The sequence below is a fragment of the Cervus elaphus genome, chromosome 12 (genome assembly GCF_910594005.1).
Source record: "Cervus elaphus chromosome 12, mCerEla1.1, whole genome shotgun sequence".
Lineage (NCBI taxonomy): Eukaryota > Metazoa > Chordata > Mammalia > Artiodactyla > Cervidae > Cervus > Cervus elaphus.
The window spans coordinates 91,743,880-91,766,084 of NC_057826.1; the positions used below are offsets into that span (position 1 = coordinate 91,743,880).

At 46.5% G+C, this 22,205-nt stretch overlaps 1 protein-coding gene across 1 annotated transcript; it reads right to left on the reverse strand.

Annotated features, from left to right (window-relative positions):
• Positions 1–10,436: 10,436 nt before the first annotated feature.
• On the reverse strand, positions 10,437–21,733 carry F2RL1 (F2R like trypsin receptor 1). Its single transcript, XM_043920902.1, has 3 exons — positions 21,292–21,733; positions 10,973–14,497; positions 10,437–10,867 (listed from the first exon to the last, which is right to left on the reverse strand). Exons 1-2 carry the CDS (start codon positions 21,371–21,373, stop codon positions 13,386–13,388), a joined length of 1,194 nt encoding a protein of 397 aa, XP_043776837.1. The 5' UTR covers positions 21,374–21,733; the 3' UTR covers positions 10,437–10,867; positions 10,973–13,385.
• Between the last annotated feature and the right edge of the window lie 472 nt (positions 21,734–22,205).

The window sequence follows — 22,205 nt, forward strand, 5'->3', positions numbered from 1 at the left end:
TACTGTACTTGACATTGTTTCCATTTCCTACCTTTCTAAAGATTCTTTCCTCTTGGTTTCCATTGTGTCTTGCCATGCTGACTTTCTTACAATGTCTCTCTTCTTCCTCTGTGTTTTTTCCTCAGCAGGAACCTTTAATGCCTGCCCTTTGAATGTGGGTGTTCTCCATTGCTTTAGGTGGTCAACCTAGGCATTTCCATCGACCATGATGGTGTTACCTACAAACTATATGATTCCAATTTCCAAGTCTGTTTCCCCAATTCCAACCTGATATCTGAAACCCTTGAGAATCATGCATGCATGCTCAGTCACTTCAGTCATGTCCGACTCTATGTGACCCTATGGACTGCAGCTCACCAGACTCCTCTGTCCATGGGATTCTCCAGGCAAGATTACTGGAGTGGGTTGCCATCTCCTTCTCCAGGGGATCTTCCTGACTCAGGGATGGAGCCTGAGTCTCCTGCATTGGCAAGTGGGTTCTTTACCACTAGCGCCACCTGGGAAGCCCTTGAGAATCATACCAGTATGGTTTTATTTCTATTCATCTAGAATATAGATCTACAACTTCTTGTCTTGTCAGTGTTGTTCACAAGTCATCTACTTATCTCTTCAATACTTATACTCCCTGGAAGAAAAATTAGATTGTTTATGGATTTCATTGCTCTTTCTTTGGACTTGAACTGGTAATTGGTTTTACTAGATATGGTGTGTGTCAGCAAATTAAAGTAACCAAATAAAAGTAGTTTAATAAGGACATTTATCTCAAACAACAAGGGTTGGTTGTTTCTGTGTTTTAACAATGTCATTAAAGACCAGAAACCTTTTGTCTTTCCTCCTTATCATCTTCTGTATGCTGGCTCTCACCCCTCATGGTTACAAGGTGGCTGCTGCAAGTCCAGACATCACATCTTTGGATCATCTATGAAAGATTACTTGTAGTCCATCCATTTCCCCAGATTTTCTATATTTTCTAAAATTATCCCTATAATAGGTCAGTTTGGTAGAGTTTTAGGTTCCTGAACTATATCAGAATGGCCTCCCCTAGAATTGCGAAGCAATTGTGCCTATGGAAACGCTACTTGACTAATTTGAGGGAAGCTTCTAGAATGAGCCCTAGATTTGTACACACTCTGGGGATGGAACACATCACTCCTTCTCTAGGAAGACTCTCAGGAGAAATTTTTGTGTGGTCTTGTGCTGAAAAGAGCCCTGATTTGCTTAAGCAATCATCTTATGGACAAGACGAATTGCCTGGCTGGTAAGATGTCCTCTTTTTCTTCGACTGCTTCAAAGCCCAGTGCCAAGTCTGTGGGCCACTTAGGCCAAATACATGAATTTACCACCTGTCATAAACTCAAATCCCTACAGCAGGAACCAAGTTTAAACTATTCAACAGCAGGTACAACAAAGGCACCAGTCAGAATGCACAACTGTTGTAAACCATGAGCATCAGCCTTCATTGACAGCCAGGCAGCTACAGAGTGAAACAGGCAAACTAGAGTGAGAATTTAAAAAGAAGTCTCAATCTATTTTTTTTTTCACATTTGATAGAGATAGTCCATGATGATAAATGGGACTGACACTCTACCTCAGTGTTGGGAAGACAATAGGGAGTGGTGGGGACTGTGGTAAGTTGGAGAACCCATGCCCTCTTAAGAACAGTGACTGCTCCTCAGATCCAGATAATTGTTGCCAGATTAGAACACGGCTCAGGGCTCTTAGAACTTCCAATATGGTTAAAACAAAGCCAGAAATCCTAATTTTTGAGGAGCCTGGATTTTAAGACTATACTCCAAAAAAGCAACAAACAAAAAGCCCAACCAAAAATAAACAAGCATTAAAGCACAGGCAAATGCAAACAATACAGGTCAGATGACTCTAGTCAGCTGTGACTTCTGCTTTCTGCTGCATATTTTGTATCAACTTCCTCAGTTTTACACTCCATTCTAATTTTTCTTTCTTTTGCTTCTACTTAGTTAACATTTTCCTCTATTTTATGTATCCTTGCATATCACTTTAAATTCTACCTGGGATGGTTGTCCTGCCAGGCTCCTCTCTCCATGGGATTTCCCAGGCAGGAATACAGGAGACGGTTGCCATTTCCTTCTCCAGGGGATTGTTCTGACCCAGGGACAGACCCACTGGGTCAGATTCTTTACCACTGAGCCCCCGGGGAAGCCCCTACATGGGAGAGAGAAGAGGATAAATGCACTGACCCCAGGACGTCTCCCCTTAGACAGCCTATTGGCACATCAAATACCTCAGTCACACCAGACTGAACTGACCCCTTTCCCGTCCTGACTCCCCCACTCCTCTGGAGGGTCCAGACAGCCCCCCCTTTGTGTGCTGTCTCAACCAGCAGCAATGCCCCTGCTCATCCAACTGCTTGAGCCAGGAGCCCGAGCGTCACACTCTTTTTGGCCCCTCCTCTGCTCATTCAATCATGGTCAGGCTTTATCCCCTCCTCTCTGACCCTAGCATGGCGATTCAGACCCTGGCCATTTCTGGCCTGAATTACTCTAAGAGACTAGGCTCACCTCCTGCACCCTCTCTGCTTTTCTTCAGGCTCAGCCTCTGCAAGCTGCCGGGATGCACGCCTGGCCCTCTGCCTCCCTTAACCTCAGGGAGGGTCCCCGCCGTCTCCTGGGGAAGTCCCAGCTCCGCGTCTCACCAGCCCCCGCTGCCCCACAAAACACGCTGCTCCAGGGACACTCAGATACTCAGCTCAGGCACTGGTCCTCCCAGGAAGCCTCCCTGACACCCCAAAGCTCCCCAGAATATCAGAGACCTCCTAGTGCTCCCTCGTCACCTCATGCTTTCCTCTGTCCCTGCACAAGAACTAGATTAAAAGAAAATAATAGTTTTAGTTAATAATAGTAATAGTTAATAGTAGTTGGGCTTCCCTTGCAGCTCAGCTGGTAAAGAGTCCACGTGTAATGCATGAGACCTGGGTTCGATCCCTGGGTTGGGAAGATCCCCTGGAGAAGGGAAAGGCTACCCACTCCAGTATTCTACCCTGGAGAACTCCATGGACTGTATAGTTCATGGGGTCACAAAGAAGTCAGACATGACTGAGCCACTTTCACTTCACAATAGTAGTTAACAGCAGTCAGCACATACACTGGCCAAGCACCATTCTAGGCAATTAAAATGCATTCGTTTGTTTCATGCTCAAAAACCGTATGAAGAAATATTAGGCCAGTTTGATGGCTTAATAAGCTGAAGCACAGGGAAATCAGTAGCTTCCCTAAAGTCTTTGCTGGTGAATGGGAACCGGGTTCATTCGGCTCCAGAGTACTTGCTCTTCACCACCAGGAGGCGCTGGTGCTCACAGGGTCTGTCTCAATCTGTTTCTCCTGCCCATTCCATTGACTCAGAGATTTATGGGCTCCAGGTCATAAACTGCAGCTCTGTCTGCATGCTCCCCTGATAACAAACACCGTATCTACCCTGCCCTGAGTCTGGATTCCATAGCCGCAAAGACTTCCTCAGACCTAGGTGATTCCCAGCCAGGGCTCCAGAATTAGGTTTCTGCAGAAAGCTTGTCTTCTCCACCCCCTCTGAAATCAAGATAAGAGCGTTCTTCTTACCTCATCCCCCTGGAAGGCAGCTTTAAGGGTTAAAAAAACAAAAAGTAGAAGATTATTCTGGTTTCTGACTCTAGTTAGAAACCAGACGTCTGAGGAAGGAGAGTCCCTGGGTGGGGGTTGGGGACGACAGCAAAGGTCACGGGGTGGTTGCCATGGGGCTTCCTGTGTGAAAAGTATCCTCATTACTGTGATCACAAGAGGAAGAAAAAGAGGGGGAGCAAGAGACGCAGGAGCTGGAGGGAGGAGCTGACAGAGGCTCAGAGCCCTGGGCTTCTGACGGGCCCCCTGTCCTGCACAGATGGTTTCCTTCCGGCTCCTGTGACCATCCTGGCCTCCTGCTTCATTCCCATCTCACCTGGAGAGACTCAGGTGTCTACGTATTCCTGTCCAAGCTGAAAGATCCAGAAGAACCTTCGAGGTGTGGCTTGGCCTCCCCAGATCTGCTCAGGAGATTTTACTCAGTTCTGCTCGCATCTTTCCAGACGCCAGCGGAAGACCACCCCCAAGCAGACACAGGAGTCGCTCAGGCTCTGCCTCACAGCAGCTAGCCCAGGGCAACGTGGGCATCCGCCCTGGACCCGAGGTGGCTCCCGGCCTGGAGAATCACCACCCAAAGCAAAGGGCGGGGCAGACGGACGGGCGGAAAGAGTCCAACACACACAGGAGGCTCCTGAAAGAAGACACTCCAGGGCGGGCGCTGAGAACTGAAACATCGCTCTTTCTAAAATAACTGTTCCAGCCCACCTGAAAAAAGATGATGAGAGGCTCCAAACTGTAGATTTAGGGAATGTTGGACATTCTGGGGAGGCCAGAATGAACGCGTGGGAGCGGAAGGTCCATGTGAAATGCCCACGCAGTCAGTTAATGATGGTCCTGTCAAGAGGGGAGTTTCCAGGCACAGCTAGAGGGGGCCGGGGGCATTCTCCCCGTCCTTAGAAGAGCACATTCAGACCCACACACAGAAGAGAGAGCGATAAGAGCAAAGTGATTAGGGTTTTCGAATTCCTGCCGCTTCCCATAAAGTGTAAAATGAGCAGATGTATAATCAGAGTTCTTGGGTTAAAGAGCCTTTTCTCTCCTGCCGTAGGGCTTTTGAATTGCCAGTGGAAGGACTTCTCTGGCAGGACCGTGGTTAAGAACACACCCTGCAGCCCAGGGCACACTGATCTGACCCCTGGTCCAGGAAGATCGCACATGCAGTGAGGCAATAAGCCGTGGCCCTCGAGCCTGGCCGCGACAGGAGGCCCTGCAGTGAGGAGCCCGCGCAGCCCAACGAGAGAGTGGCCCCCCTGCTGCAACCAGAGAGCCCATGTGCAGCAAGGAGGACCCAGCACAGCTACATGTAACGTAAATTAATTTTTTAAATTTACAATTACCTTTTTAAAAAATTAACTATCAGCAGACTAGAATTAGCAAAATCCAGACTATGGGAAAATCTCCCAACAAATAACCTGTTTCTTCAACAAATTGCAAAAAGAAAACAAAAAAAGTTAAGAGACTTAAAAGACATGAATCAATCACAATGCATGAGCTTTATTTGGAGTCTTTATTTTTTAACTAAAAACCCCAATATGACATTTGAGACGAATAAAAATTTAAACACTGACAGGATAGTTGATATTAAAAATTACTTATTTTTAAGGTATGACTTTGAAATTCCTTGTTAGGACTTCCCCGGTGGTCCAGTGGCTGACTCAATGCTCCCGGTGCAGGGGACCTAGGTTCGATCCCTGGTCAGGGAACTAGATCACCCATGCTGCAAATAAAGATCCTGCATGCTGCAACGAGGACCTGGTGTAGTCTTTCTTTTAGAGTCACTGAAACATTTACAAGTGAGATAATATGATTTCTGAGGTTTGCTTCAGAATAAACAGGATGGGGAAGTGAATGGGGTAGAACTGAAGGATTGACGGTTGTTGGGGCTGAGTGGATACATGGGCCTGGAGCTTCCTTATACAATTCTTTCAACTGGGTGGGCACAAAATTCTCTATAATTATTAAATTTTTAAAAAGGAAAAAAAAAGAATTCATTTTAATTAATTGAAATATATCATTGGAATACATATTATCATTTTCCTCCTTGCCCCACAATTCTTTTAAAACCATAAATTCTGATAAGTCAGCTATACTTTCAACAAAATCCCTCATCTACAAAATGTCTTTAGTTGGAGCGAAAATTTGTCTGTCACCAATAAAATACAAGTGCCCTCCAAGTGCCTGAGCTCAGAACACAAGACTTAGCTAAAACTGCTCTCTCAGGATTAGGTTATTAAGTCTAGCTAGCCAGTGCTACAAAGAAGCTCTAATTAAACTCTTGTATCAACTGAAGTCATTCACCCCAGGCTACATGGTGAAACTGGAGTAAGGCAATCAGACAAGAGCCAAGACTGGAGCAATGATGCAGAGAATTAATCTCTAATCTGCAGGTGAGCTGGCTGGGGCCTGGGGCTCAGACTCCAAGCTGTGAGGTACCAGCTGGAGGAGCTGCAGCCATGCCCTCCTATTCTCTACAGAAGGACCATGAAGGACTTTCTAGTCTAGAACAAAGGAGGTTCCAAATCAAACAGAAGATTTCTGCAACTCACTCAGAAGAAGAATTGAGGTTTCCTTTCAGAAATAATACAGAGAGACATGAGACCAAGTTTCTCCCAGGCCAGCACCTTTCAAGTGGCCCTGCTGGAGTGGTGAAGAGTGGCAGAAGAAGAATATGCCCAAAGAACAAAGTCAATTAAGGGGGTAAGACACAGTTTCATTTCTCCCAACATGGTCATAGCTCTGCATGATCAATACACTCAAAATGCATGACGTTTAGGATGGTAAATATTTAAGACTGTGAAAATTGTGCTTATAACAGTGTGGGTCATAGACACTGGTGCACCACCTCAAGGGGGCAATTAATCAAGATCAAAATGACATATACCTTTTGACCCAGAAACTCTACTTCTAGAAATATAGTCTCTCTCTCCCACCATCACTATCTCCCTGCTGTCTTCTGGATCACCCCCATTACCACATCCTAAAGATAACAGAGGCACCCCCAGTGCCTCTCTTTGCCCCAGATTCCTCCATTCCCGTTCACAATTAAACCTGCTGGACAGGATTGTCTGTCATCACTGAATTCACTTCCTTATTCTCTCTTGAACACCTTTCCTTCTGAAAAGACTAGAGGTTTTGTCAAGGTCACCAATGTTCTCCATTGATAAGATCCAATAGTCACTTCTCTATTCTTCTCTCTCTTGACCTCTAGTAATATTTCCTGATTGACCCCTCTCCTTTACGCCCTTGACATGCCCAAAACAGTCTCTGGGCTTGCTTTCTGCTCCAGTGGCCAGTCCTTCTAAGTCTCTTTTACTGGCTCCTTTTCTGCCCAGAAAGTTTTAAGTGCCAAAGGCCTTTGTCCCAGGCGCCCTTCTCTTCATCTGTTCTCTTGTCTAGAATATCTAAGTCCTTTACTTTAAAAGGGTTAGTGATGTGGCCAATGACTCAAGTCTGGATCTCTGGCCCTAATCACTCTAAAAAGAAAATTCCAAACTCAGATATCCAAATGTTCTACTCAACAGTTCTCCCTGGATGTCTGACAGGCATCGCAAACTCAAGATGTCATGGCCAAGATAGAACTCTTGACTTATAGCCTCCAAACTTACTCACTCCTAATTATTGCACTATCATCCACTGAGAAAAAAAAATCTAGGTATTATCTTCAATTCCTAGATTTCTCTTTTCCTTACATCCGTTGACTTTACCTTCAAAACAGTCCAAACCCTTCTCTCCATCTCTATCATCCCAATTCAAGACAGCATCATCTCTTGATTGCATTGCTGGAATTCCCTAATTGTTCTTGCTTGCCTCTTGCCCTTCTATAATCTATATCCTGTAGCAGCCAGTGACTACCAGTAAAACAGTCCTATGGCATCCCACCTAGAGTGAAAGTCAAGCTTCTTATTCCCTTACAAGTAAGCCTCTTCAGCTACCCAGCACCTGCCTATCTCACCCATCTATTCACTCATACTTTTTTCCCCTCACCCACTCCCATGAGACCCTTGCTTGGGATCCTCCCAGAGATGGCTTTCTTGTCCTTAAATATTGCAACTTAAATTTCACTTTCTTAGAAACTTTCCCCGGAGAAGGCAATGGCACCCCACTCCAGTACTCTTGCCTGGAAAATCCCATGGACGGAGGAGCCTGGTGGGTTGCGGTCCATGGGGTCGCTAAGAGTCAGACACGACTGAGCGACTTAGCAGCAGCAGAAACCTTCCCTGATACCATAGTACAAAAGACTCCTAGCATTTACCCTCTCTTAGAATTTACTACTATTAGATATTTTTCTTATTTCTGGTCTCTGCCCCATTAGAAAGTAAACTCAGTGAGAACAGGGATCTTGTCTATTCTGTTCTCCACAATATCCCTCAGTGTCTTGAGCATGACTTGGCACATAGTACCCAGTGGAAGGATACTGAGTGAACAAGTATGTAAAGATATAGAAAGATATTTACCCAAAGACTGCTTGAATAGCAATACAAGTATAGCCAAAAAAAAAAAAATTGGAAATGACTTAAAAGCTAGAGGATTCCTTTTAGTATATCCATACAGTGGGTAGAGCCATTTAAAATAATGAGGTCAATCTATAAGTGCTGATAAGGAAACAATATCCAAGATGTGTTTGTACAGTGTGGTACCCAGCCTCCAATGCGGCCCCCACTGATCCTTGAGTGCTGGTATTTATGCCTTTACGTAGTCTGTAGTCTCCTCCCAAGTGAACTGAAGCTATCTACATATATGACCCGTAGAGTAAGGTGGAGATGACGGTGGATGACACCGGAGGCCAGGCTCCAACAGGCAGTGCAACGCCTCCATTTTCTCCGGATCACTCATTTTGGGGAAAGGCAACCTTCACGTTACGATGTCACTTGAGCAGGACTGTGGACAAGCCCTTGCAGAGAGGAACCAGGAATCCGGCCAGCAGCCAGCACCAACACGCCAGGCCTGCGAGGAAGCCACACGGAAAGGGGATCCTCCAGTTCCAGCCAAGCCTTCAGGGGACTGCAACCTCCTGAGACCCCGCGCCAGGACCACCTGCCTCAACGGCTCCCAGGTCGTGACTCACAGAAACCACGCAAGTCAGTGAATGTTGGCTGTTATTTTAAACCACTAAGTTTTTGAGGAAATTGGTTATGCATAAAAGACATAGGTAGTTAACTCCTCTTTTACTATTAAAAAAAAAAAAGCATATGGGCACTTCCATTTATTCACGCATAGAAAACACCTCAAAAGAGGCCACGCTCTGACGTGGGCGGGCAGGGAGGGACTATGTCCACTTTTCAGTATGCGCTCCGATATTCTCAGATTTACTTACAACAACCACTATTACTTTTATAATCTTTTTTTTAAGGTTTAAGCATCACAATATGAAGAGAGAAGCCACAGTAATGGCCCTTCCTAAGCCTTCTTGTCCTTCGGTTTTCCTTGATTTTCTCCCACTCTCAGGGCCTGGCTTTAGAATAGTCTCTTCTTCAAAGGTTTTCCAGTAACACAAACACTGGGTTTTGGTTTTGGTTTTTGTTTAAGATGATTAATTTCACTGAGAACATTAATCCTACAATTAGAATGCTGCTAAAACTGGGATCCTGGTTTAATCATTTGCATTTAATAAGGCAACAGTGTTGCAGTAACTGTGGGACGCAAAGCTGGTGCTCGGTGACAACCTGGAGGGGTGGGAGGGGAGGGAGGGGAGACGTAAGGATACTTGTGGCTGATTCACGCTGATGTATGGCAAAAGCCATCACAATATTGTAAAGTAATAATCCTCTAATTAAAAACAAATAAAGGAAAAGAAGAAAACAGTTGCGAGATGAATGTATGAGCCACTCACACTTTCGGGGTGTGATGACTTAAGCAGAGATCGTGGAGCCCATGGCTCGGGCTGCAGTTTCTGCAGGTGGTGAACCGTAGCTGGTCATGCCTCGCTCCTCATCAGTACAGACGGACACCGGGAAATGTTCCACAGGCTGACTAACAGGTAGAGGCAAAGGCAGCTCACACTCAAAACACAGAATTCGTCACACTCTCCCTCAATAAGGACATTGCCAGAGTGTGACCTGAGGGGCTCCAATGATCTACATTTAAACAGAACAACCATCTCAGTGACTTTCCAAGGCTTGGGTAAAATGGAGGACTGATCCCTGAGTTTGGTTTTCCCTCTTCAGAATTAGCAGTGGGGGTGGACTAAACACATGTCTTTGACTAGTGTAAAATCAGAAACTTCGCTTTTTAAGACAACAACCAAACTCTGCAGCCCAGACCCACGGTGTTAATTGATGAGACCAGGGAACAGTGTAGCAAACTGTACCTTTGATTCGGTGATAAACTCCAGTCCTCTTGAGCATCTCCAGAGGAGGAAAGTTACAGGAACAAAGTTGCAGTCCCTAAACTATGCATACTGATGAGATTATAGCCCCAGGATTGAGGAAGTCTTGGTAACAGGGAAATTAATTACCTCTGAAACTCCTGCTGCAAACAACTGAAATGACAGAGAGAAATGCCCAAACAACTTCAGTTTAGCGTGTGTTCTGCACAATGGGACACAAACCCACATTCGCTTTCAAATTCAGAGAGCCCTCCTTTAGTCACTGGAGCCAGTGTAGTGCAGCATTCAAACTGCCAGATAGTTTAGAAAAACCACAGCCCAGCAAGATAGGGAACACAGAGGGAAGACAGGCACGCCCAGGGCGCTTCTGAGCCCAGGGCCAGAGTTCCTCAGCTGGCCTGCCCCGCCCCGCCACTGGCTGGGCCTGATTCAGGCAGAGCAGGGCCTCAAAGGGAAAAGAAACAAACTCCGCTGGAGGAGCATTTGATTCAGCAAACAGACGCTCTTATGATTCTATTTCCCAGATCATTTCTTGTACACTTCCTTCATGTAGATTCACAGATTTGGTGAAAATGAACCAAGAAAAAGCCTTCTTCCATAGGGTAGGGATTAAAATTATGATCACTCAGGTACGGAATACGTCACTGAACAAAAGGAGGAAGATCCATGTGAATTAATTTAGAAGTTGGCATATACATGTACGTATATGTATTTACATACACAAACACATTCATTCTTAAAGAGTATAACATACATACAAAGTACATACATTTTCTATAAACAATTGTAAACATTAGTTCCCTTTGTGAGATAAGAATGGACAGGAGTGGCAAAGAAGTACATTTTTCATTTTATATATTTTTATTGTTTGGTTTTTTTTTTTTTTTACTATCAGCATGTATTATAAAAATGACTAACAGGGGGACGGGAGGATTGGTCTCTCAGAAACGGAGCTGGCCGGCCCATCCCCCAACAGCCTCCGCCCCCCAAAAAAACAAAACAAACAAAAAAAAATGACTAACAAAGAAATAGCAAAGACCAAAAAAATGCTTTCCACTGGATCAGCCTGTGAGCCATTTGTTTCTGCTCGCTTTTACCCTGGGTAGGCCATCTTTTGCTTTCCCACCTGTAAAATGGAAGCAAGCCGACCATGAGGAAGCCTGCCATGAGACGGAGAGCTGAGCCGGCAAGGAAGGCAGGGTGCATCTGGCCAAGAAGCGAAAGGCGGCAGACCAGAAATGAGATCACATCTGTCGTCAGAGACGAACAGTAATAATGCTACATTAAACTTATGAGGACGTGCCAAACGTTTCATCCTAACCTGCATTTTACAAACAAGAAACTGAGGCACAGAGAAGCATCTTCCTCAGGAAACCAAAACAAAGACATGACGGAGTCAGAATTCAACCTTGCCTGGCGGGAGCCCTGCTGCCTCAATACGAACTAATGCAACAGATGTTTTCCAAACATTTCAAAAGACTGATGGATGAGCATTTCTGGAAATAAGTGCAAACACACTTTTTGGTAGAAGTATACACTACTGAAGGCCATTTGGCAAGTGTTACCAAAATTTAAAATGAGCACCCAACTTCTGACCTGGCCATTCTACTTTCTGGAACTCATCCTACAATGAAAGTGAAAGTCGGTCAGTCGTATCCGACTCTTTGCGACACCATGGACTATACAGTCCATGGGATTCTCCAGGCCAGAATACTGGAGTGGGTAGCTGTTCCCTTCTCCAGGGGATCTTCCCAACCCAGGGATCGAACCCAGGTCTCCCACACCACAGGCAGATTCTTTACCAGCTGAGCCATCAAGAAGCCCTCATCCTACAGAAATACTCACAAAGACGCCTACATACGGATGTTCAGTGTGGCACTGTTTTAACAGAGAAAAAAAGAGAGGGAGAGAGAAACAACTCCAGGAGCCATAAGTATGGAAATGACCACATGACTAAAACCTCACAATATACCCAAAATATTAAGTAGCTTGTATCCTTTAAAAATGGAGGTCAATCCATAGATGCAGACATGTGAAGAATTCTAAAATGTAGTTAAAAGAAAAATAATTATTACAGAGCAATGTGTACAATATGACCCTCTTTACATAAAGAATAAGATGTGAGAATCACTTTCATTTCTTCTTAGAAGAGTGATGCCTTTATTTCCCTACTCTCCGTTCATTGAAAACAAAAATGAAAGCAAAAACCACACAATTCAGAGATAAGCAGTAAAAAATAAAAGTCATGTGTTATTTATAAATCAATCATACAGTAAAATAATTATTTTAAAAGGTCACAAATACAACAGTTGCATAAAGTCAGCTTGGAGTCAAGTACCTTTTAAAATACATTGCAAATCATCTCTATTTTAGTGTTCTCTTCCAAACAGATGTGGTTCAAACTCAAGAGACGGCTTTATCATTTCATATTTGATAAAAAGTCAACAAAACTGACAATAAATAGTCCAATAATTTCTAAAAATACTAGGTGGTAAACACTATTCTTAGTTGTGAAAAAATCTACTATTCAGACAACCTGAAGATTTCACTGAAGTCAGTAAAGACACAAAATTAGCTTTTCCACATTTAAAATGCTCGTCGTATTTTCCTTGAAGTGATAACGATACATACAAAAGCTCAAAGCATTAATAAAGAAATGATTGGAAGTCCCAATGAGTCAATGAACAGACTTTGTTCTGAGCTGGACGGGAAAGAGATACAAAACGTTCTGTTTTGGTTCATTTTTCAAAAATTGCCATGGCTCCTTGTCAAGTGGAAGCAGTACCCAGACCAAAGGTTCCCAAACACTGGAGTGTAAGAAAGACTTGTTAAAATGCAGGTTCCTGGGCCCTGCCCCAGACTCTGAGCTCTGATTCCTGAGTACGATAAATCTACATTTTCAAACAAGATGCACAATGATTTTGATGAAGTGGTACAAGAACCCCACCCTTCAAACTTGTTGCCGTTGGTTGGAAACCTGACTTGCGGCAGCTCCCCCACCTCTTTAGTTTCCCCATCTGTATAGCCAGTCAACTGTACTGATCATCTCTGAGGGCCCTGAAGCCCTAATACATCTGGGCCGACCCCAGATGTAAAAGAAACGTAGCTGCAGCTAAAAACTTAAGCCTTCACGCCAAGACTAGTCTTTGCACTTCATGGGGCTTCTGTCTTTTCTGCACCGTCTGAAAAGTCTGCTTTGATCAGTTCCATTTCTGGGAGCCCCTGAGTAGAGGAATTCTGAAACTGACATTCCACGTGAATTGGGGGGACTTTCCTCATGCAAACAGGGAAGCTTCCAGCCACCCTGAGAGGTGCTGCATATGCATGGTATGTGGTGAAACCTACTTGGTTAGGAAACAACAGAAGCATCTCCGGAATGGTAAGCAGGCTCCAAAGCCTCCAGCAGAACTTCCACCGAGGAACCGGACCACTCAGTAGGAGCCTTTGACACTGGTTGAACTCGAAGAGTAAGAGCTGGATTTCCCCGAGAATTTCTTTGACGAGATGGATACCTGCATCTGCTTTACAGTACGGACGCTCCGGCAGAGAAGCGCATTCTTGGCATGATCCCTGAAGTCCTGTGAGATGAAGTAATAGACAAAGGGGTCGATGCAGCTGTTGAGGGTGGAGAGACAGAGGGCGACGATGTACAGGGCGTAGACGTGACTCTGGCCCCAGGTCTTGATCAGGAAGTAGTGCACCACGAGCAGAAGGTTACTGGGGGTGAAGCAGATCAGGTACATGGCCAGCACGGTGACAATGAGCTTGATGGCCCTCCGCCTCTTCTTTCCCGAGCTCTCATCCATGGCAGAAGACTGGAGGGTCCGGATCATGAGCACATAGGCCGAGGCCGTGAGGAAGGCTGGGAACAGGAAGACTCCGATGGCCAGAGAGAGGAAGTAATTGAACATGTCTCCCACCAGCACCTCCTCTGGCAAAACATCGTGGCAGGTCGTGATGTTAAGGGCCGGGATGTAGGCGGTCTGCTTCACGACGTACAAGGGGATGGTAAGCAGCAGAATGAGCAGCCATATTCCCAGGGAGACGCCGATGGCAATGTTTGCCTGCTTCTTGGGGTGCACCATGGGGTTCACGATGACCCAGTATCTCTGCACGCTGAGGCAGGTCATGAAGAGGATAGAGCAGTACATGTTGCCGTAGAAAAAGCCAATAAGCACCTTGCAAAGAGACTCCCCGTAAGTCCAGTTGTTGCCATGGATGTGATACGCGATCTTCAAGGGGAACCAGGTAACCGAGAGGAGGTCGGCCAAGGCCAGGTTGGCCATGTAAATCACAGCGGGGTGCTTCTTCTTTGTTCGGAAAAGAAAGACCCACAGGGCCATGCCATTGCTTGGCAAACCAACCACGAATACGATCGTGTAGACAACTGGAAGAAAGACAGTGGTCAGCTTTCCAGTGAGGACGGAGGTAGAAAACTCATCCACGGAAAAGCCTGGTTTCACCGTCACTCCTCTGCCACTGACCACAGGTGAGTCAGCCACGCTGCCGATGAGGCTTCTTCCTTTAGACAATCTCTTGTTTCCTGCGCAAGAAAGGCAAGGCGGACAAGAGTCATTACAGCAATCAGAGTTTCCACAGAGATGCCGGTTTGTCCAAATACAAGCACTTCAGAGAAAGACCGGCTGGTGGGAAGGTCACGGGCAAGATGGTGCCCAGCACGTCAGTTATCACCTGAAAGCTCGGGAAGAGGAGGAAAGCAAGACAGCAGCTGAGGAGAAAAAGCAGCAGTGAAACGGACTGGGCAAGAACGGGCGGAAGCCCGAGAAGACCGTGTGCTGGCGAGCCTGCCTTTCTCCAGGGCAGGGTAGATGAAGGAAGCTTCCTGCGCTGTGTGAAGGCAGAGAAAGAAGGTGGGCAGGAGGAGGGCACACAGTGCTTCCGGGGCTTGTGATGGGTGGTGGGATCACTGGGATTTCTCTGGTCTGGATTCGTGTGCCTGCTGTGTTATTTTTGTTGTTGTTATTTTTTTAAATCCTAATTTTCTATTTTTTAAGTCTTTGTGGAATTTGTTATAATACTGCTTCTATTTTATGTTTCGGATTTTTGGCCATGTGGCACATGGGATCTTCGCTCCCTGACCAGGGATCAAAGCTGCACCCCCTGCATTGAAAGATGAAATCTGAACTTTTGGACCACTAGAGAAGTCCCCCTGCTGTGTGTGTGTGTGTGTGTGTGTGTGTGTGGTTGTGTGCATGTGGTGTGTTTACTTTTACAATGGGTATTTTTTTTTAATGGGAGGGTTCTGAAGTATGTGTACAACATGACAATGATTTCTATGAATCCTGGAAAAAACTGACAGTATATCATTTAGTTTTACAAACTGTCCACACTCATTAGTCTCCGACTGTTCTCATAATGGCCATCTACCTCATTTGTGCTGCAAGACAACTCAGCCTGGCCCATCACTCCTTAGCCCAAGGTCCAATAAAGAGAGGTTCCCAGGAGCTCAGAGACACTGCTTCTCTAGACACAAGGACAGCCTCAGCCAGAGCAGAGACCTCCCGCTTCTCTAAGGCTTCCTAGAGACCTGCCCATGCCGAAGAGCGGGCAGCAAGCCTGCTGACCTCAAGGTCACCAGGCAGCTGGGTGCACGATTTCTGTTCAGACAAATGTGTATTCTGACATTTAAGCAAGTAATATGCTAAGCTTTAACAACTTCCACTCTCATCCCCAAATTATGAATTAAACTTTAGAAATCACGAATGAATGGCATAGCCAGCCTACATCCTGCCCCAACTAAGTATTCATCGACCCGCAGAACAAAGTGAGGGACAGTGTAAGGACACAGAAGGACCTGACTTTACTTCTGGGGAAGAGCAGCCCTTCACCATGGCATGTTCATACCAGGGAGGATGCTCAATCTACTCACAACCTTATCTGATAATCTGTATGTGTTGTCATCATTTTTTCCTTTTCTACCTAAGACACGGCTGATGGGAAGGTAAAGTGGTACAGTCACTGTGCAAAACCACCTGGCAGTTCCTCAAACGGTTCACCACAGAAGTGCCATACAACCCAGCGATTCCTACTCCTATGTGTACACCCAGGAAAACACAGAAACAGGTACAGCAATGCTCAGGACAGCAGTATTCATTAGAGCTCCAAAGGAGAAATAACCCAGATGTCCATCACCTGATGAATGGGTAAACAAAATGCGGTCTATGCCTACAACGGAACATGATTTAGCAATAAAAGGAAACGAAGTACTGATACATGCTACAGGTGAAGCTTGAAAAGATTATGCTTTTGAAAGAAGCCTCAGGAGCATGTATTATAGGAGTCCATTTATAATAATGTCCTGAATAGGCAAATTTACAGACAAAAAAAACAGATTACTGGTTGCCAGGAGCTGGGGAATGGGGCAAACTGGGGGGATGATGGCTAAGGAATAGGCTGGAGTGTTCTTATAGGATAAAAAAATATTCTAAAGTTGATTGTGGTCATGGATAGATTATCTGTGAATAGTCTAAAAGGCATTGAATTGTAGACTTTGACTAGGTGAACTGTATGGTTTGCAAGTTACATCTTAATAAACCTGTTAAAGAATGACACCTGATGGAAGGCTGAGGTGTCATTACTAAAGCTGACTGAGGGGTACCAGGGATTCCCTGGAACATTCTACCCTCATGTGTCTAGAATTTTCCATAAAAACAAACATACACCAGGTCACAAAAGTTCATGCAGAGAGATAAACATCTATTTTATATTAGGATACTAAAATAAAGGGGGGTGGGGAAGGAGCCAGAAATACTACAAAAAGGTAGGGAAGGATTCAAAGAGTGAGAAAGAAAGATTTCCTGAGAATATTCGCACTTAGAACCCTGACTGACTGCACTCTAGAATACCATTCATATTAGCTGTGTTCATCGAACCAGTGGCAGAGCACACAACCAGCATGCCACTTGGTATGACCGAGCAACGCCAGAACTACTCACACCAACACTGCTGAACGTCAAGCTGCTGCCCAAAGTCCCCTGAAGCCCTTCCGGCACAGGGCATGGGCTTCCACCTCAGACAGTGTCCTCAGTTCACAGAACTTGTCTAGAGCGGACGCCATCCCAGCTTCTAACTCTGTAACCCATCCGTAAACCAGACAACATCATTTCTATTTTACAGGGTGAAGATACTTAATCAACACTGAAGCGCAATGACAGTCACAATATAGTGTCAACTGAAAAAGCCACTGGCGGAATAATATGCTTCCAACTATATAACAATATTACAATTTGTCAACAAATCTGAAGTCTAGGAAAACACCCACTACACCATAAACTCTGGCCATCTCTAGAGTAAAATGGGTGGTGGGGGGAGAACTTTATTTTTTTTACCTTTATACCCTTCTAAGTCATTTGGATTGCTTTTTCAAAGGCGTGTAAACTGGTGTAATCTATTTGAAGGGCAATTTGGCAAAATATCAAAAATTTTAAGTGTGCTTGCCCTATGACCCACTGATTTACTGCTAGGAATTTGTTCTGCATGTATACTAGCTAAAGTAAACAAAAATAGTGTATGTACAAGAATATTTACTAGAATATTATTTACCATGGTAAAACAAAAACGATAGTTTCAATGTCCATCAAAAAACCAAAAAAGGCGAGTTCAATAATTTATGGAATTTACACAATGAATAACGTTCCCCCTACAAAGGTATGGACAGATTTTCCTATATTGACCATGACTAGATCGTATAGGTTAAAAAAAACTGTAGGACAGCATGTACAGTGTGATTCTTCTACTGTTATACAATACATGTATTTCTGCATAAAGAAGTCTGTTGTGAGTGAAGAAGGGAGAGAACGGGGATGTTTCACTTTTAACCTTTTTGATTTGCACTTTTAACTTTAAAAACATTACCTATTCTTTGTTATATTAAGCTTCCTCCTGTGGCCCACCTTCCCAACATAAGCAAGTATAGAGCAGCTACTTTATTTGTTTAAACTCTCCTCTTGTGTTCTTTCCCCTATTATCCTCCTCACCCCCAAATATTCTTTTGCTCTGAACTTTGGGAGCACAGATCAAAAAAGAAAAGCTTCCATTTCTTGGTACCCTCTCTAGGGACACTTTAGTCAAATTTCTTGTGTTTTTTCAGGATGAACTGTTTTCCTCTCAACATTTGCCCAGCTAATAAAACCGTAAGAAAGTCAAACACACACTTCACTAAAACATCACCTATCAAAATTAATTAGTAACTACAAGGTCAGGCAGGTGACCAAACACAAATTTAAGGTCCCATCTTCACGTTCGTTGCAGTGTCCTCACTTATTACAAAACATGGAAAGTAGCCCATGGGTCTATCAACAGAGGACCAGTTAAAAATTATTATACATCCACTGGTAACATTTTAGATTCATTAAAAATGTTTTATATTTACTAACATGCTACTGATGTTTGGTCATTGATGTTTATTCACTATTGATGTTTACTTTTACTCGTTGGAAAAGACCCTGATGCTGGGAAAGACTGAAGGCAAAAGGAGAAGGGGACAGCAGAGGATGAGACGGTTAGATGACATCACCAACTCAATGGACATGAATTCGGACAAACTCCAAGAGATATTGGAGGACAGAGGAGCCTGGCATGCTGCAGTCCATGGGGTCACAAAGAGTCAGGCCTAGCCTAGCGACTGAGCAATGACAACTGACTGATGTTTATATAAACACATAGTTGTACAAAAATTTTTTCTCTATTTATGAATACATATTTTGTGCATGGATGTATGAAAGCATGAGAAAGGCTAGAAACCAAAATGTTAGCAATGCTTTGGGTAATGAGGGTGATTTAATTAATGCCACCTCCTTTTTGGACTTATTTTTCCTTTACAGTAATCACATACGGCTTGGATCATTAATGACCAATTACAAAGAGAACACAAGTTTCAATGTCCAAAAGAAAAATGGAATGACTGCATTACAGAGGACTTCTCAGGCTTGTGACACGGTAGTAAGTTAAGTACCTGAAAAAAGCCAACTTAAATGCCAAACTGCCATCAACTGCCAGGTAACTCTGGGCCAGTCCCTTTCTTCATTTTTCATTCACTATTTTCTGACGTCCTTTAGGGAAAGAGATGTGTTGGGCCGTTGTGATGGAGGTGCCATTAAGGGTCCCTGGCCTCCTGAAGTATGTGATCCAGTTGGGGGAGAGAGAAAACTATTTACAGAAATAACCATCCATCACTCAGATGGTAAAGAATCCACCTGCAATGCAAGAGACCCAGGTTCTATCCCTGGGTCTGAGAGATCCTCTGGAAAAGGGAATGGCTACCCTCTCCAGTATTCTTGCATGGAGAATTCCATGGACAGAGGAGCCTGGCGGGCTACAGTCCCTGGGGTCACAAAGGGTCAAGCCACTAACACACATCACTATCTCGTGATAGGAAAGAAGGCAGGGGTATGATGGAGAGTTCTCCTTGCCTGTCCCCCTCAATTCTGTGGCCCCTATCTGTGAAATGATAAGGTTACTCTCTAGGCTGAGTTCCCTTCCATAAGGCAGTCTTCTGGGGGAAAACCTTTGGGAAGAAAAGTCTAGGATGCGTCCTGCTGCAAACTGAACGGGATACCTGGGGGCCAGACTGAAGGGGGTGAGCAAAGACAGCTGCTGAGGGTCAGAAACACTGGTGATGCCACGCTTCTTACCAAAACCAACTTAGTTTCAAGTTGTGGGGGAAGCTCCATCTACCCGAAGTAGAACTGACCTGACCCTTTAGCAAAGTTACCCTGCAAAGGAGTAAGAGTATGTGGAAGGGGAAAAAAGTGCAATATTGAATAGTCCTGTTTAACAAGTAACTTGCTCTTTGTCGTTGTTGTTCAATGAAGTCCGCCTTATACTTGAGAAATCCCCCCAGCTCCTGCCCCTCACTTTGTAAACAAGAACAAGCCACACTCAGGCAAGCTCCCTATAGGAACCCTCTGAATCATAAAATAGAGGAATCCACATCCTCACATTTTATAGATGTCTGCACATACTAAGCCTTGCTCCTAAATTTTAAGTTTCTAAGTTTAAAACAGAACAGTAAAGGGACATGCAGTCATCACAGTTTCAGTACTTACAGGAAATAAACATCTTTATTCTAATGCTGACAATAAAATGCGTACCAGGGGTGTGGTTTTTCAAGTATCCACCATAATAATACCCTTTTCTGTAACTGCAGAAGGAAAAGAATCACATTCTTCTGATTCACACTCACAGTGACTTGCTCTTTCACAGTGTCTTCATGAAGAGGATAAAAGTGAGAAGCTGCCTTAACAACAGGTCTACAAATTTCGCAGGGAAACAAAAGCTTCCCTTTTAAGGCTCCCCATCCGTTAGCAACACAGAATGAGTTTGGGTAGGCTCCGGGGGTTGGCGGACAGGCAAGCCCGGCGTGCGGCAGTCCACGGGGTCGCCAAGAGTCGGACACGGCTGAGCGACTGGACTGAACTTAAGGCGACACGCGGCCTGAGAGCGCCCACGCCCGGGAGGGCAGCTCGGCCCGGGAGACGGCCCCTCCCGCCTGGCAAGTCCGAACTCACCCGGGCACCGGCTGCGGCGCCCAAGCTGGTACCTGCGCGGCCCCAGGGAGGCTCCCAGGTCCTTCCGTGCCCGGCGCGGGCAGCCTCGGGCCTACGGGCCTGGTGGCGGCCAGTGTGGCACCGAAGGGCCGGGAAACCCGGGGCCCAGAGGTCACCTGCTCGAATGTAAAGCAGGATTCAAGAAGTTCCGTTCGTTCACCTGTTCTACTGGCCTACAACCCGGAGTGAGCGCCTGGCACCCGAAGAACCCAACGGGGCCCGGCCCTGGCTTCCCGACTCCGGCCACGAGCCGTCCCAGAGGAGCTGCCGGCCCCGGGGCGGGGCGGGGAGGCAGGTTGAATGCCGAGGGCCGACCCCAAAGAGGGGCCTCCAGAAGTTGCAGGAGGCTCAGAAAGCGACTCAAAGTTCCCAGGCCGCGGGCTCCATCCCGCTCTTTGAGGCCATCAACTCGCTAACTCCGCGGGTCCCGCAGGACCAGGCAGGAAAAAAGTGTGCGAAAGCTCCTTAATGACTAGTGTTTGCCAAGAAACCTCGGGGGGACCCGAGGGACTCAACCCCCCGGGTCCTCCGTAGACGCGAGCACCCCGCTCTCTTCCGCTGGCCTCCGCAGGCTTCAGCCCCTGCCGGTGGTCCCAGCTGGGGCCCCGGAGGCCCCCGCTCTGAAGCCAGAAGCGGAGCCGCCGGGATCCGGGAGGAGGCAGCGGCCGCACTGCACCCTTCGCGCATCCACCCGGCGGCCGCCTCCCACCCACGGCGCCCGCGACCCCCGCTCCCGAGCAGCACGACCCCTCCCGGCCGAGCCTCTCACCTGGGACGGTGCGGTTGCAGGAGGCAGAGGCCGCCAGCAGGAGGACACCCCCGAGCAGCCACGCCGCGCTCCGGCTTCGCATCCTTCCAGCAGCGCCGACGCCGGGCGGACGGGGAGCCCGCCGCCGCCACAGCCCCGAAACTCAAGAGTTCCCCTCGCCGATCTGCTCAGGTAGGAAGCCACCCTCCCGCCTGCCCCTGATTGGAGCCTGCGCGCACGCCTCCCAAGAACCGGATAAGTTTCAGTGAAACTCCAGCCTCTCGCCGCACCTGCGCGGGCCACGCCCCGGGGCCGGAACGCACTGCTCCGCCCCGCGGTTCCGAGACCTGGAGCCCCGGGCCCGGCCCCCCGGCCCCGCGGGCCGTGCGCTGGGGGCCCCGCCCCGGCCCGCCGCCCGAGGTGCGCCCGCCGCGTAGAAACTGTGCTGTAATCTTCGAAAGGCTGGAAGACTCTCGTGGGATCTCCGCGGCCTGCGCAAGCCGAAAACCGCCTTTAACCTTGAATTACTCCTGCGGAACCAGCGTTATCCACCCCCACCCCCGCCCTTCCTAAAGGGCAAACAGCAAAGGCCCGAGCTCGCTGCAGTAATCTTGGGTACTTCGTAGAAGCCTCCCAGTGTCGTCCGCGCTGTGGGATGAGGGGTGACTTTCTAGTCTGCACTGGCAGGATGGACGTCTGCGGGCCCCCGCCAACACGATGGGGAGCAGGCAGGGGTCCGGGATCTGTCATCAGGATCTGTGTTTAAGTTTCCGCTCGGCTGTTAACTAGCTGCGACCCCTCATAAACCTCTCACCCTTCTAGGCGCCCTTCCCCGTCTGTGAAGTGGGAGGGAGAAAACAGCTGTAACAGCTACTTAAGGAACTACGTGTAAATGATTCAGGAGCCCAGTCTAGATTAATCCCCCGAACATAAAA